General features: G+C 43.8%; 1 protein-coding gene across 1 annotated transcript; it reads left to right on the plus strand.

The window, feature by feature from the left end:
- The first annotated feature begins 12114 nt into the window (after positions 1 to 12114).
- On the plus strand, positions 12115 to 13855 carry LOC135526534 (GTP-binding protein Rhes-like). Its single transcript, XM_064955004.1, has one exon. It carries the CDS (start codon positions 12364 to 12366, stop codon positions 12997 to 12999), a length of 636 nt encoding a protein of 211 aa, XP_064811076.1. The 5' UTR covers positions 12115 to 12363; the 3' UTR covers positions 13000 to 13855.
- The last annotated feature ends 2705 nt before the right edge of the window (positions 13856 to 16560 follow it).

The following is a 16560-nucleotide window of genomic DNA, read 5'->3' on the forward strand; positions in this document are numbered from 1 at the left end:
TGAACAGCAATGTTGTTTTTTTGTTATTGGACTCGGTGGAATATAATGCCATGTGGGTCAGCAATGTAGGGTGAATTGCACAATATCACCTACACAGAGATGACTTACTACACTCACACCTACAAGAGGGCTCTTATGGCCATGCTGTAAGTGGGCTCTCCTACTGCTTGCTGATTTCACTGCATAATGGCCCTTACAAGGATGTCCTGCTGCTTTTTAAACAAATCCTTTCCTGGTGTACAATAACACACACCGCCACACACTGTGATACTTATCATAGCAAGCGGGGGGACTGTGTAATTATGGTTCAAACACAGACAAAACAAATAATTTTGTTTATTTCAGCTTAGCACTGGCTGAATGTCTGCTGTCGTAGCCAGGTAACATTAAAGAGTGTGTCTATGGCATCTGCTTGCCTGGAGAGGAGAGCCCAACAACTCTTTTCATTAGACTGATTTCATCAGAAACAACAAATTGAGGTGGCTCATCCTCGCTCGGTGATAAAGATGCTATGACTAAACACAGTACCTGTGCATCAGGAGAATTTGGGCCGAGGCTGAGCAGTAAGTGAGGAGGATAAACCTCGTCTTTCCGGAATGTTCTGGCTGTTTCCAAGCTAATCTCACATGGCAGCTCGTTATGCGTGCCCTTGGCAGAGATGTGACGGGCCCAATAACACAGTATGTGGCATAACGGATCTGTCCCTGTCACATACCATTAGGGCCAACGCAGACTGGCAGCCAGGCCATCTGACTGCTGCTGTAGAGTCACACGCACGCGTACACGCACACACACAGAAATAGGCACATGCATACACCAACACTGACTCAAGCACAAAATCACACAGAAAAAAAACAGGAGTCACATGCATAGCACGCATCACCACCGACACTCACATGCAGACAAACTAAAGGCGTTCAGACACACACACACACAAACACTCTTGTCCTGTCAGTGGTGTAGTAGTGTGTGTGCCCAATGCTCACGCCCCCCCTTGGCCTTTGAGAGTCTTATGTCTGTAAATATCTTAGACTGTCTCCATTCCAGAGCTAAATCGATTGTAAACCGCATACATTAATTGATCTGATCTTCATTTGAATTCCCTCCAACACCAACATGAGTCATGAAGGTTATCTGTCAGGGTGTAGAGTGTTATTTTGCTTGCTGCTTATTTCCTGTTAGCACAGCGATTCACACAATCAAATGTATTTATAAATCCATTTTTACATCAGTAGATGGCACAAAGTGCTTATACAGAATCCCCCCTCCCATGCAAATGAACTGAATCCCAAAAAACATTTCCACTGGATTTCAGCCATGCCACAAAAGGACCAGCTGACATCATGTCAGTAATTTGCTCATTAACACAGGTGTGAGTGTTGACGAGGACAAGGCTGGAGATCACTCTGTCATGCTGATTGAGTTTGAATAGCAGACTGGAAGCTTCAAAAGGAGGGTGGGGCTTGGAATCATTGTTCTTCCTCTGTCAACCATGGTTACCAGCAAGGAAACACGTGCCGTCATCATTGCTTTGCACAAAAAGGGCTTCACAGGCAAGGATATTGCTGCCAGTAAGATTGCACCTAAATCAACCATATTTCGAATCATCAAGAACTTCAAGGAGAGCGGTTCAATTGTTGTGAAGAAGGCTTCAGGGCGCCCAAGAAAGTCCAGCAAGCGCCAGGACCGTCTCCTAAAGTTGATTCAGCTGCGGGATCGGGGTACCACCAGTAGAGAGCTTGCTCAGGAATGGCAGCAGGCAGGTGTGAGTACATCTGCACGCACAGTGAGGCGAAGACTTTTGGAGATGGCCTGGTGTCAAGAAGGGCAGCAAAGAAGACACTTCTCTCCAGGAAAAACGTCAGGGACAGACTGATATTCTGCAAAAGGTACAGGGATTGGACTGCTGAGGACTGTGGTAAAGTCATTTTCTCTGATCAATCCCCTTTCCGATTGTTTGGGGCATCCGGAAAAAAGCTTGTCTGGAGAAGACAAGGTGAGCGCTACCATCAGTCCTGTGTCATGCCAACAGTAAAGCATCCTGAGACCATTCATGTGTGAGGTTGCTTTTCAGCCAAGGGAGTGGGCTCACTCACAATTATGCCTAAGAACACAGCCATGAATAAAGAATGGTACCAACACATCCTCCGAGAGCAACTTCTCCCAACCATCCAGGAACAATTGTGATGAACAATGCCTTTTCCAGCATGATGGAGCACCTTACCATAAGGCAAAAGTGCAGCACAACATTGCTTAGAATCAAGGGTAACGGTGACAACATTGAGGACCTTTAAGGTTACAGTGACATATCCATAACCTGAGCGGAAACCAGATTGCATACCAGAGAGAATATAATAGACATCAGTTGATTATTGACAAGTTTTTCCAACGCTTTTGATAAGCAGGGCAAAATAGAAATAGACCTATAACAGTTAGGATCAGCTTGATCTCCCCTTTAAATAAAGGATGAACAGTGGCTGCCTTCCAAGCAATGGGAACCTCCCAAGAAAGTAGAGACAGGTTAAAAAAGTTGGAGATAGGCTTGGTGATGATAGGGGCAGCAACCTTAAAGAAGAAAGGGTCTAAACCATCTCACCCAGATGGATATTTGGGGTCAAGTTTCAGGAGCTCCTCTAGCACCTCGGACTCAGTGACTGCCTTCAGGGAGAAACTTTGTAGCGGGGCAGGGGAAAAAGAGGGAGAAGCATCGTGGATAGTCACATTAGAAGGGGTGGGAGATGAGGAAATGCTGAACAGGCAAGGAGGCATGGCTGAGTCAAATAGGAATCCTGACATAATGAAGTGGTGATAAGAGCTCAGCCATGTTCTTCTTGTCAGTAACAACCACATCATCAACTTTAAGGGTCATGGGCAGCTGTGAGGAGGAGGGCTTATTCTCCAGGTCTTTAACCGTTTTCCAGAACTTCTTGGGATTAGACCCACAGAGAGAGAACTGCTCCTTAAAGTAACTAACTTTGGCCTTCCGGATAGCCTGAGTGCACTTATTTCTCATTTGCCTGAACGATAGATAGCCAGTCAGCTTGAGTATGCGTGTGTGGAGCCCTTCGCCCAATGCAATTCTTGAGGTGGAGTGACTTTGCAAGATCACGGTCGAAACAAGGGCTGAACCTGTTTTTAATTCTCATATTCTTTACGGAGGCATGGCTGTTAACAATACCACTGAAAATATCAAAAAAGAAGGTCCAAGCTTCTTTGACAGACGATCACATCAGTGACTCAACCCACTGAACTCGAGTATAGGGAAAAAAGCATGGCACGAAGTGACTCACCCCTTCTAGGGATAGCATGGGAGAGCACTGGTAAGCCAGTGACTCACCCCTTCTAGGGATAGCATGGGAGAGCACTGGTAAGCCAGTGACTCACCCCTTCTAGGGATAGCATGGGAGAGCACTGGTAAGCCAGTGACTCACCCCTTCTAGGGATAGCATGGGAGAGCACTGGTAAGCCAGTGACTCACCCCTTCTAGGGATAGCATGGGAGAGCACTGGTAAGCCAGTGACTCACCCCTTCTAGGGATAGCATGGGAGAGCACTGGTAAGCCAGTGACTCACCCCTTCTAGGGATAGCATGGGAGAGCACTGGTAAGCCAGTGACTCACCCCTTCTAGGGATAGCATGGGAGAGCACTGGTAAGCCAGTGACTCACCCCTTCTAGGGATAGCATGGGAGAGCACTGGTAAGCCAGTGACTCACCCCTTCTAGGGATAGCATGGGAGAGCACTGGTAAGCCAGTGACTCACCCCTTCTAGGGATAGCATGGGAGAGCACTGGTAAGCCAGTGACTCACCCTTCTAGGGATAGCATGGGAGAGCACTGGTAAGCCAGTGACTCAGCCCTTCTAGGGATAGCATGGGAGAGCACTGGTAAGCCAGTGACTCACCCCTTCTAGGGATAGCATGGGAGAGCACTGGTAAGCCAGTGACTCAGCCCCCATAATAGGAGCATGTTTAAATAGTGATGATGCCGTTGTAGCCCTATACCAAAAACAGGGACTATAGTCTGATCGCTATGCCACTGCTATGTTAAACATCCCCCCCGTCATGTCATTTTACCACTTGTCTTCTGATAAGGAATGAATGTAAGATGCTATTCTGCCTTTTGGAATCTCCATGTTTCAATTTCATTTTCTCTACAAATAAAACTTGTCTGAACCGATTTGCACATCATTGAGTAGGTTAGTGGAGGGGCATCCAAGATAAACATTCAATATTCATACTCCATATCTCATGATTACACATTAACACACAATGCCTCCAGATCATTTCCATGCATGACAGCTTACAGTCAAATTGGGTGTGGCGGGGGGGAATCTGGGGCCTGTAGTTTTTCCTGATCTGGTAACCTTACCAGGTAAAACTCCAGACCGTATACAGTATGACGTGATTAAACTGTTGTTTGTAAAAAGGTTTAATGTTGTAAAAAGGTTTAATATGAGCTATGATGGGACCAGAGTTTATGTAGCTCAGAGGTCACATGTTTGTTTTTTTTAACTCCTGGAAAAACTCCTGGCCTTGGGGAGGATGAAAACCCTGTGAAACTGCAGCAATCTTGTACTTGTTCATATTAATTATATTTAAAGAAGGGGGTCTCCTATACACAGAAAAAGCAACACGATTTGACAATAAAATATTTATTCACAGTCTACGTCAGCTAGTGTTTATTGATTCATTCCAGTTAATAATTTGGGTTTGAAAAAGTCTAATTAGCCTAGTCAGCCCAAGTTTGAATATAAACCAAATTTGATCCCATTCATATTTTCTCAAACAAATGGGCTATAAATACACAACATTACGGCTTTGTTTACCCTTGCCAGAGGGACAGGGCACATAGTAGGTTAGACTACGCAGCTGCTGTTGTTAGTAGCCTACACTTGATCAGACTGAAAAAAATAGTCTTAATATCATAATCAAATATTGTAACAACTTTCATTGTCTGTTTATATGCCCCCTTTATTTTGCCTACGGTTCTGACTTGGTGCGGAGGGAGAATAGCGTAAGAACAGTTAATGAGCAGTAAATGAGGCTAAAAGAGCTGTTTCGCTGCCAGACAAGGCTCCACCAGGTGTAGCAGTGGTAAGGTGTTGGTGTCACTCCTATGAAATCCCATTGAGAGCATACGTTATTGACAGAAAAACTTGAATTGTTGCATCTCATTGTGTTGTTGTCCTCCGGTGGCTAGCTAGCCAGCTAGCTGAAATTGGTCCTTTCCTAAATTAACTATGAAAGGAGATAGGGATTTGGACATGTGGTTTTACTTATTTCTCTGTACTGGCCAACGACTATAATGGTGATTCTGATCCAACTATTAATTCATATATTGTTGTGCTCCTGGCCTGAGAGGATGGAAGTTCAATATGTAGCTAGATGTAGAAGGCTATTGTTAACTAGCTAACGTTGTCCATGAATGTAACTTGGGCTACCAAGCAAGCATTTTAGCCAGGTAGCCTAGGACAACAAAAAATAAGTGTGTACTGTATGACAGAGTGATAGACTGTTTCGTCAACATGAAAGAGAGGAGGATGGCATTGGCGTTTCTCTACAAGTAGGATGAGTCAACAAGTTTTTCTACTTGCACGAACACGCACACACACACACACACACACACACACAGAGAGAATCATGGACAGCCACATCACACTTAGCTTACGTTGATTGGACTAAATTGTTTTTGGTATCTTTTAGATTTCACTGTATTAGACTAATAAGCACAGGTGATGTGATGATGTTGAAATTGAAATGGTGCTGGAATAGTGGAGGCAGCTCCTGTTATCCTTGCGACTAGCGGTAACACACTGAGGTTCTAAATCAATAGTTGTTTAGTGGTCCAATAATGTGGGAAACATTAACTTGCTTGACCATGCTGTAGGTCAAGTAACTGTCTGTTGCTGTTGGCTTCCCCAGTGATTTTACCCATGCGCCGCTGCTGGTTCCTTGTTGAGTATGCACAACAGTGTCTCCCTCGCTGATTTCTATTACAGCTGCCTTGGTCTGCACTGCCCTCCATGCATTTTTCTCCGTCACCTCGCAGGGGGTATAGGCCAAATAAGCCTGTGCATTAAACAGCACTTCAGCACGGCTTCTCACCTGCCTTGATTGTGTTCGGAGAGGGAAAATGTTGTGCTGACATAACCTCCGGTTAACTAGTCTATTTACAACATGGGCCCATGAAAGACCCTACAGTGGGTCAATGCCAGGAGTCTGTCACCAATAAGACCTATTTGCCACACGCTGATAAAGGCTCTTTATCCGAAACATTGGTCAAATAAATCCACAGCAAGGAGAGGAGTGTGGGACATTGTTTTAACCTAAGACATCCATTGGACCAAATGCAAATATGAAAGGATGAGGGCTCAGGAGCAACTATTTTAGCACAATGCTATTTCGACAAGCCTAATTATGGAACAGAGAAAGTAGAGGGGACCTGGGTCCGGCAGCCTTCCAGACAAAAACCTAATCCGTTTTAGAGAGCATATTGGAAGAGGACAGGGACAGTCAACCCATGTCACAAATCAAACACGAGTGACACTCGTGTTGAAGCCCAAAGAAAGGAGAAGTGGCTCAACCCAAACCAACCCCGCAGGACATGAATAAGATTTAGAAAAGGGCCTTGTTTCTCTGTCTTAAGTCAGAAATCTGCAGAGGATAACAAAGGGAAAGAATGACATCAATACTGGCGTGTTGGTGTGAAGCAAGTCAAAAGAGATCTACAGTGTTTATGGTGGAAGGCAACATGAGGTACAGTAGGATAGATTGTGTGAACCCCTATGACTTACTGTACTATCCATCCTTGCAAACATCCGATGAGCCATGATAAGAATGCCATAATGTTGAGAAGACATGGGCCTGGCTAGAGTTGGATTACCGGATCAAATGACAGTGTTTGTTTACTCAGGTAATTGTGCACATGGTGCTGCTTTCTGGAATTCTAAGATACGAGGAGGGGGAAAACTAAGAGACTGTAAGTCATATGGTGTAAATGACAGGGCTTTGGTCAACAACAGCACATGTGACACAAAAGACCAAAACATTGGTTTAATGACATTTCCATATGAACAGTTACCGCTATACTACGATGAGGGAAGAGTGGAAACCATGGCGAGTACAAGTGAATACAATATAATAACAATTTGGAATCCGTCCAAGCACTAAACCTAAAATTAAGCCCATAGAGAATGGATTTGTCAAACCCATCATAGCAGATGCGTGACTGACGAGTTGAAAAATTGGAAAAATGTTCACTGGAAGATGTCTATCTGATCATGTTCCACTCCATGCATGCCTGGATCTTTGATTACAAAATCATTTTTCATTGAGGGAATCAGAAACCTCGGGAAGATTGCGCAGTCAAGAGAATTTACAATTTTTTTAAAAGCGGGAATCCTTCATTGGTGGAACCACCGCATCCGTTTGATATATTACAACAACAAATAAGTTTCTGCAAACAACGAACACTTTTGTTCCCCTCAAACATCATTGCGTGTGCGAAAGTGCAGAATACATTGGGGCAAAAAAGTATTTAGTCAGCCACCAATTGTGCAAGTTCTCCCACTTAAAACAATGAGAGAGGCCTGTAATTTTTATCATAGGTACACTTCAACTATGACAGACAAAATGAGGAAAATAATCCAGAAAATCACATTGTAGGATAATGTGAATTTAATGAATTTATTTGCAAATTATGGTGGAAAATAAGTATTTGGTCACCTACAAACAAGCAAGATTTTTGGCTCTCACAGACCTGTAACTTCTTCTTTAAGAGGCTCCTCTGTCCTCCACTCGTTACCTGTATTAATGGCACCTGTTTGAACTTGTTATCAGTATAAAAGACACCTGTCCACAACCTCAAACAGTCACACTCCAAACTCCACTATGGCCAAGACCAAAGAGCTGTCAAAGGACACCAGAAACAAAATTGTAGACCTGCACCAGGCTGGGAAGACTGAATATGCAATAGGTAAGCAGCTGAGGGGAGGACGGCTCATAATAATGGCTGGAATGGAGCGAATGGAATAGCATCAAACACATGGAAACCGGGATGTATTTGATACCATTCCACTTATTCCGCTCTAGCCATTATCACAAGCCCGTCCTCCCCAATTCAGGTGCCACCAGCCTCCTGTGGTTGTGTTCCTCTCAGGGCTACAGACATAGACAGGGTCTTAGGGAATCATGGCACTGAACACGTCCACATTACACAAGGGCTTTGAGCCAAGCGCCTGTCTATTTCTGATGCTGATAGGCAGCACTTTAATAATAGCACGTTAGTATTTCCCTGTATCAACCAAGCCGGGTGCTAGGATCAGTTTCAATTATACTGTTTCAGAAAGACAAGGACAGCCCAACATTTGCCCACAAAGTATTAACTAATTAGATTGAAATGTATGTTCTTGTAATGATTGGAAAATGAAGGGTTTTTGTAATGCATGTTCCTGTAAAGATTGAAGGGATTTAAAATGTTTTTTTTGTTGTTGTGATGTTTCTAGCTAAGCAATAAGGCTCGAGTGGGTGTGGTATATGGCCAATATACCATGGCTTAGTGCTGTTTGTATGCATGACGCAATGTGGAGTGCCTGGATACAGCACTTGGCCATATACCACAAACCCCCGAGGTGCTTTAGTGCTGTTATAAACTATTTACCCAAGAACAGTACACAAACAAACAAACAAACAAACAACAAACAACAATTTTGCGTCATGCCCATGGTATATTGTGTGATTTACCACACCTTTCAGCCAATCAGCATCCAGGAGTCAAACTACCAAGTTTATAATGACAGTTAATTAATGTCCAACAATGGTGGAGGGGCTTTTTCTTGGGAACATTAAACAGTCAAGGAGAAGAAGGACACTGGCAATTAGAGAAGAAGTGGACTGCATGAGTGCACATGATCATCCCCCCCCCCATTCTCCCAAACTTCTCCATCACTGCCCCCATGACAGCACAAAGACACCTGTTGTCATGCCTGCTCCCACTCTTCCACCCTGGCGCTAGAGGGCGCTGGGCTCCCCCAGCAATACGCACTCCTGCCACCATCATTACGCACACCTGCCTTCCCCCGTCACGTGCATCAGCGATTATTGGACTCACCTGGACTCAATCCCCTCTGTCATTACCTCCACTATACCTGTCTGTTCCCCCGCTCTGTTCCCCGCTTCAGCATTGATTGTCTTATGTCCTTGTTTACTCGTGAGCTGACGCTGTTCCTGTCTTGTTTCATGTCTGTTCCTGATTAAATGTTTGACTCCCTGTACCTGCTTCTCTACTCCGGCGTCGGTCCTTACACCTGTGGGTCCGGTCACGAAAGTCAAAATGGTTTGGGGTGGATGAGGGCTGAGGCACAATCAGAGGACTCATCTGTGATGGAGAGGAGCACAGGGATAGATCATTTCCCTGAGATTAACAGCAGGACAGGGAGAACCAGTGTCTTGCCTGGTGATGGGACATTGGCAGCTTTTGGACAGACTGTACTATAATATACTATCTACACCCCTACGAGGATTCCCCCCATTAGGCCCACGTCACATGGGAAGGAGGTGGTACACTAATAAAAAGAAGATAGGCCTATTTACTGGAAATGGGTTGTTCTGGACACTTGACATGCTCCCAAATATGCCCACTAATGTCTCAGGTCATGTCAGAGTGGACAGAACATCGTGAAAGAATAAGAACGCTAGAACACTGATTAAAATTCCAGAGTTGTGAGTGCATACAGCCTTGCAGTATACCAGTGCATGGCAGACTTGGAACATAGATTGTATAGATTATATTTCCCAGGCTGCTCTACTGCCTATCACACAGCCAGTGGTCCAGAGAAGATAACTGAGATAGGGTACACACCGTGGTGGGGAGGAAGTCCCTCCGCAGAGCTCAAGATGGTTCCACGCTGTCAAAGCCTGACGAGGCAGGGACAGGGACAGGGACAGGGGCAGGGACAGGGACAGGGGCAGGGACAGGGGCAGGGGCAGGGGCAGTCACAGTCCGTCAAACGCTGCAGTTCCTAGGGGAAATTTAAGAAGGAAATTGGATCCTTTCTTTAAAGCATCTGGCTCTCACACAGGAGCGACGTGATTCAGTCCATATCACTCAAAGGCTATGAAATGCTTTAGCCTACACCTAATTGGATGTTGAGGAAAGAGAATGTATTAAATATTCAGGCAATAAGGACAAATCTGCCTCAAGACACATTTAATTTGTGCAAGCGTTACTGGAGTCGAAAACCAGATGTTCAACAAACAACACCTTTCTTTTTCTCAGTGAAATAAGATTACGAGGACTATATTGAATTTTGCAGGATTTCCTAAAGAGGTGCCACTAATACATCATTTCATTGAGTCAGCGTGTTACAGCTGAACAACAATAACCACCTCCTCCAGTGTCTACCTGGCTGCACTCCTCGCGGAACACCACTCCCCTCAATACTTTTGTTATGTATTGAGGGGAGGATGGATGGGGCCATGTATCACAAAATCTTGGCCAACAACCTCCTTCCCTCAGTAAGAGCATTGAAGATGGGTCGTGGCTGGGTCTTCCAGCATGACAACGAACCAAAACACACAGCCAGGGCAACTAATGAGTGGCTAGGAAAGAAGCATCTCAAGGTCCTGGAGTGGCCTAGCCAGTCTCCAGACCTGAACCCAATAGAACATCTTTGGAGGAACTGAAAGTCCGTATTGCCCAGAATCAGCCCCGAAACCTGAAGGATCTGGAGAAGGTCTGTATGGAGGACTGGGCCAAAATCCCTGCTGCAGTGTGTGCAAACCTGGTCAAGAACTACAGGAAACGTATGATCTCTGTAATTGCAAACAAAGGTTTCTGTACCAAATATTAGGTTCTGCTTTTCTGATGTATCAAATACTTATGTCATGTAATAAAATGCAAATGAATTACTTAAAAATCATACAATGTGATTTTCTGGATTTTTGTTTTAGATTCCGTCTCTCACAGTTGAAGTGTACCTATGATAAAACATTACAGACCTCTACATGCTTTGTAGGTAGTAAAGCCTGCAAAATCAGCAGTGTATCAAATACTTGTTCTCCCCATTGTATAATATTCAGCATGTTATGATTAACTTCATCTGATATAATATTCAGCGTGTTGTGATTAACTTCATCTGATATAATATTCAGCGTGTTGTGATTAAGTTCATCTGATATAATATTCAACGTGTTGTGATTAAGTTCATCTGATATAATATTCAACATGTTGTGATTAACTTCATCTGATATAATATTCAACGTGTTGTGATTAAGTTCATCTGATATAATATTCAGCGTGTTGTGATTAAGTTCATCTGATATAATATTCAGCGTGTTGTGATTAACTTCATCTGATCTAATATTCAGCTCACTATTTGGCTTCTTAAATAATCAGACCAACACTGCCAAAGGGCTTATTTATGTCACGCTAATCATCTATGTCATACAGTATTAGCGTGACCTATAGACATTACCATGACGGTCATGTGAGGTGAACGGTTTATTTAACCAGGAGGACCATAGCAAACCAGACAGGCTGTCCTTGCACTGGCAAAGAGTTGTTCATGTAGACGACAATGACAAGCATGAGTCATAAAGTGGGACGTCATCATTTGATTCAAAATGTATTATTAATAAATTTAGATGTGGACTGAGAGACTTTAACCATGAGGAAATACAGAGCAAGCAACAAGCTATCACTCTCAAACACATTCTATTGCATTGAAGTCCATACTGTAATCACTAGTCAAGGTGGATTTACTATATTTCTAAAATATGTAGTTTTTACTGTGCACATAAACACAAAATAGGATATCAAGATGATCAGGCTGCTCTTTCATCTGTGAGCTTATGTTACGTGAGTCGGCGTTGAATGATAATCAGACTTCTGCTCCTACCAGTAGCTCGTTGTACACTTTCAGATATCACTTAGTTTCCCCCTCTCGAATCTGTCTAGTACTCACATTTGCATGCAGACTAGTGATTGGCCGCTCATATGCCTCAATAGACAGCCGTGAACTGATTGGCTCCTGCCAGAAGAGGGCATGGAATCCCTGCGACCAAAACCACACATAAAAGGGAGCGTGGAAAACCGCAGAGGCAGACAAGCACCTACCTACTACAAGAGAACTTTGAGCACCATCAGAGACCTTCTGCTAGAATCTGTGGACAGAAATCTCTGACAATCTAAACTCAGTGTGCAATTGCGCAGCTGTTTCTACCGACAGCAACTTCACCAGAAGAGAGTTTGACTGGTCTTACGTTGTACTAATCTACCTGTCTACTGACAGAGACTGTCAGTGACTGAGCGGCCAGTTTAAAGACCCTTTTAGAAGCATATCGTCATCCAGACAAATATCAGTATCATGTCTCTAGAGGTGAAGGAGAAGACGCAGGTGAGGTTGGTGTTCCTGGGGGCGGCCGGCGTGGGCAAGACGGCCCTGATTCGCCGCTTCCTCCAGGACACCTTCGAGGCCAAGCACCGGCGCACCGTGGAGGAGATGCACAGCAAGGAGTACGACATCGGTGGCTCTAAGGTCACCGTGGAGATCCTGGACACCAGCGGCAGCTACTCCTTCCCTGCCATGCGCAAGCTCTCCATCCAGAATAGCGACGCCTTCGCCCTGGTCTACGCGGTCGACGACGCAGAGTCGCTGGAGGCCGTCAAGAGCCTCCGCGACGAGATCCTGGAGGTCAAGGAGGACAAGTACACCCCGATCGTGGTGGTGGGCAACAAGTCAGATCGAGCAGGAAGCGACCGGCAGGTGGCAGCTGACGACGTACTGTCAACAGTGGAGCTGGACTGGAACAACAGCTACGTGGAGACATCGGCCAAGGAGAACAACAATGTGATGGAGGTGTTCAGGGAGCTGCTGCAGCAAACCAACCTGTCCAGCCGGCTGAGCCCTGCTCTGAGGCGCCGCAGGGAGACCTTCCCCAAAGGAGACCCCAAGCACTCCCGGCCACCCATGAACAAGACCAACTCCTGCATCATCTCCTAATAGGGCAGGTTGAAGTAGAAAGAGAGGGAAAGGATTGGGCTAGTACACCTGTTAAAGTGCTGCTGTACAAGAGGGAGAGGGAAACTTTACTTTGCATGGGCTGAAAAGGTTGAGGTAAGGGACTGCCAGGGTGCTGAAACAGAACGGAACTCCCAAACACTCTTGATTCCACGTCTGCGTCCCTTGTACCAGCGATGTGTTTGATATGAGAAGAGAATGGGCGACAATGAATGGTGACGACAGAGGACTTGGTCCAACTAATGTAAACCTTGTAAGGTGGGGAGATGAGGGTGAAAAGGTAACAAAGATGTTCAACTGCTCAGTTGTATACTTAATGTAATGTGTTGCTGCTTATTTGGTTAACAGGCTTCTGCTGTTTCCATTTAGATCAATGTATAGCTTTTGTATTCAATTGATGCTAATTTTGCAAACGTGTGTTTGACATTCACTTGCAATAAGACATTTGACTGTTGCAAACATACAAGAAGAGTATTTATTGACTCAAAAAGGAAGGATTTATATGCTGGGGTTTGTGCAAAGTTAATGGTTTGATGTGAAACACCATCTATTCAGTTGGAAATTCATGTGTAGCACAGCATTATTGTTTACAAAAGACTCGCTTGTATTTTTAAAAAAAATATAATCGATTTGCGATTTGCTAAGCATGACTTGATTAATGTGTGTAAAAAGTGATGACATGCAAATGACTACTACATGCAAGTTTTATTTTAAACATGTTTTTATATTCTCACGTTTTTTTAAATCCATGATTTCTACATAAAACTGCTTTACCAGTGTTCATTTTACAACAGAATGTTTACCCCATAAAGCTAAATAAATAGTACACAAAAAAGGCTATGATCTCCTGTAATAACTAACTGCATTATGAATATGAGAGACATATTTGCATTCTCAATAGAGAACGAACAACGCAGACACAAACTGGAGGAGTGAAACGGATGTCACACACACCAGACATCGCACACGTCAATCAAATAGCAACGGTCTATCTATCATCACGGCCCCAATAGATGTGCAGGTGCAACATGACGTGGACCCCATCTACTACCTGTAGTCTGGTTCAGGTATCAACACATTTCCACAAACAAACTACAAAAACATACTAATCAAATCCCACCTACTAGTGAACGTTTGCACTGTAGGATAAGGCCTAGACCAGGGATGGGCAATCTTGGTGGGGGTGGGGACTCATCATGAGGGGCCACTGTGGCTCACGGGTCTGCATACCCACACATGCAGTCAGAACAGTTCCTAGCCTTTTGAGGACCCTAAGCTAAAAAAAAATTGGGGGGGGGAAATCGATCCGCATGCCTACAAAAGAGCTGCCAGTTTCCTATCCCTGGCCTAGGGTATAACTTACCGTTACGCAAGGCTCAAGGGATTTTCCGCTAAAATGTTTAAAGATGACTACGCTGACATTATCAGGAATACAATTGAATAACATTAAGATTAAACCTTAATTTCTAACTGTAAAGAATAAGATAGGCTTATAAAAATGGCAGATATAGCTTACTGTGATTCAGTTCACACAGCCCCACTTCTTGGTCCAGAAAAGGCATTGAACTGAATTGTGCAGGCTGTATTACAGTCCAACGTCGCCCTCTAACCACAGTTGTCTTTCACTGCGCCCCCCTTCATAAAATATTGATCAACTTTAGAAGCATAAATCTTTGTATCTCTTTAAATTACTGTATTTAAATCAGTCTTCCTTTGAGACATTGACCGTTGCTCTCAAAGACAAAATGTGGCTTAATTAGTTACACCTGCTGTGAGCAGTCTAAGCATGCGCCACAAGCCTCGGTACTGTATGCAAATTAGCATCATCACGAGACAATAAGCTACCTTTCTCAACTGATAAGGTATTTAGCACACTCACTTGAGTGAGCCCATCTTGGGATCTTTTTACTTTACAAGGCATATCCCTTACAAAGTACTGTATTTCTGTCTTGTTTCGAAAGCCTTACACCATAAATCAAATAGAAGCTCATTGTAATTGTGCATATTAGGAATGTTAAAAACACTGAAAGAAATATGTATGCGGATTTTCCCTATATGTCATGAACACAGACAACACGGTCACAGCTTCCAACATAGAAGTAAAGTACAACACACTCGGTCTCCACCAATAGCTGTGGTTGGTCCATGTGCTTCCCCCTGTCCCCATCAGATGCATTGTTTCCTGTCTCATATGAGGAAGTGGCCTGTTGAACGTTAGGCCTGTAGTTCCTCTTTCTGTCCAGTTAAAACATTCTTCCGTACTCTCCCCCTATTCATTCACAGAATGGACTACTGGAGAAGAGATCTCTACATACACACAGTCGAACAGGTACGTAGGCCTTTGAGACACAATAGTGTTATTCAATGACAAAATGACTGAGGCGTTTTAATTGTTATGCCTAAAATTGGTTCTCATATACAATAATTTTTGTCTGTGATGAGTGATTACTAAATGCAGTCCTACAGCCTACTGTATTGAAATGACTTGCTTTATTTTTGTAGAGAATCGAAATACGTTAAAAAGTACATATCATGTCCTCAGTTCAGATGGATTGTCCAGTGTCTATAGTTGTCTCTGCCCCTAGACTTGGTCTAAGCTCCTCAGCAGTTATTTCAGAGAATCCTGAGGCGTTTAGAACAAGATCAGGGTCCTGGACTCTTTTTGACGACTTCAATGCATCTCAAGCTAAAACATTTGCTATGAAATGTGGTGTGTTCTGTGAAGACAGATAAACAAGCTGGTTGAGACAATACACAAATTCTCTTAATATACTGCTTGCACGACATAGTTAGTCGGTGCCGTTTGACTCCACATTCTATCCCATAATGAACTGTGGACCTTCTACTTTTAGCGATATACCGTAGTTGCTATTAATGCTGTATCCTCAGACAACCAGAAGTGAAAGTGTGATATCACTTGCACACGTGGCAAAAAAATAAATAAAACTACACAAAATATACATGTCCTCACTTCTTTAAAAGACTAGTTGATCCATGCACTTGCCTCATTGCCATACATTTAAGCCAGTACCACTTGCTTTCATGACACGGTTCACATGGAAAACAAACAGGCTTCATTTGAATTTATAGAGGAACCCAGATGTTACACACGCAACCAAAACCAGCGTCAACTTTGAGAGAGACAATGTTTCCATTGAGTCATTGTGTGGTAGATCATAAGAGAAGTAGGCCTATTGAATAAGCTGGCAGAAAGAGACAACTGACAGAGCTATTCAGCTTGACCCTTCAACATCAGCTCGACAGGCTTATGAACGTTGGATCTCATTCCATGGATGGTAAACACTCAGCTGTGTGAGTGAGACAAAGGAGAGGCACGCAATATCTAGAAACCGAACAGGCCAACTCAATGCACCTCTGCAGAACATAGAGCCAGTACTTCACCATTCAGACTATTGTTTGCTCATGAGACTTCAGCAGAACACAAAGCTTCAAGGGAACAAGAGAAGAGATTATCACTACACGTGAAAGCATGTAAGAGCAGATTTAAGCATTTGTTCTCTTCAAAGGCTTAGCCTCATCTAC

Source organism: Oncorhynchus masou, chromosome 5, assembly GCF_036934945.1.
Source record: "Oncorhynchus masou masou isolate Uvic2021 chromosome 5, UVic_Omas_1.1, whole genome shotgun sequence".
Taxonomy (NCBI): Eukaryota; Metazoa; Chordata; class Actinopteri; order Salmoniformes; family Salmonidae; genus Oncorhynchus; species Oncorhynchus masou.

Bases quoted from the DNA above. Each gene is read 5' to 3' on its own strand.
- LOC135526534 (XM_064955004.1), top strand. From the start codon at position 12,364: ATGTCTCTAGAGGTGAAGGAGAAGACGCAGGTGAGGTTGGTGTTCCTG.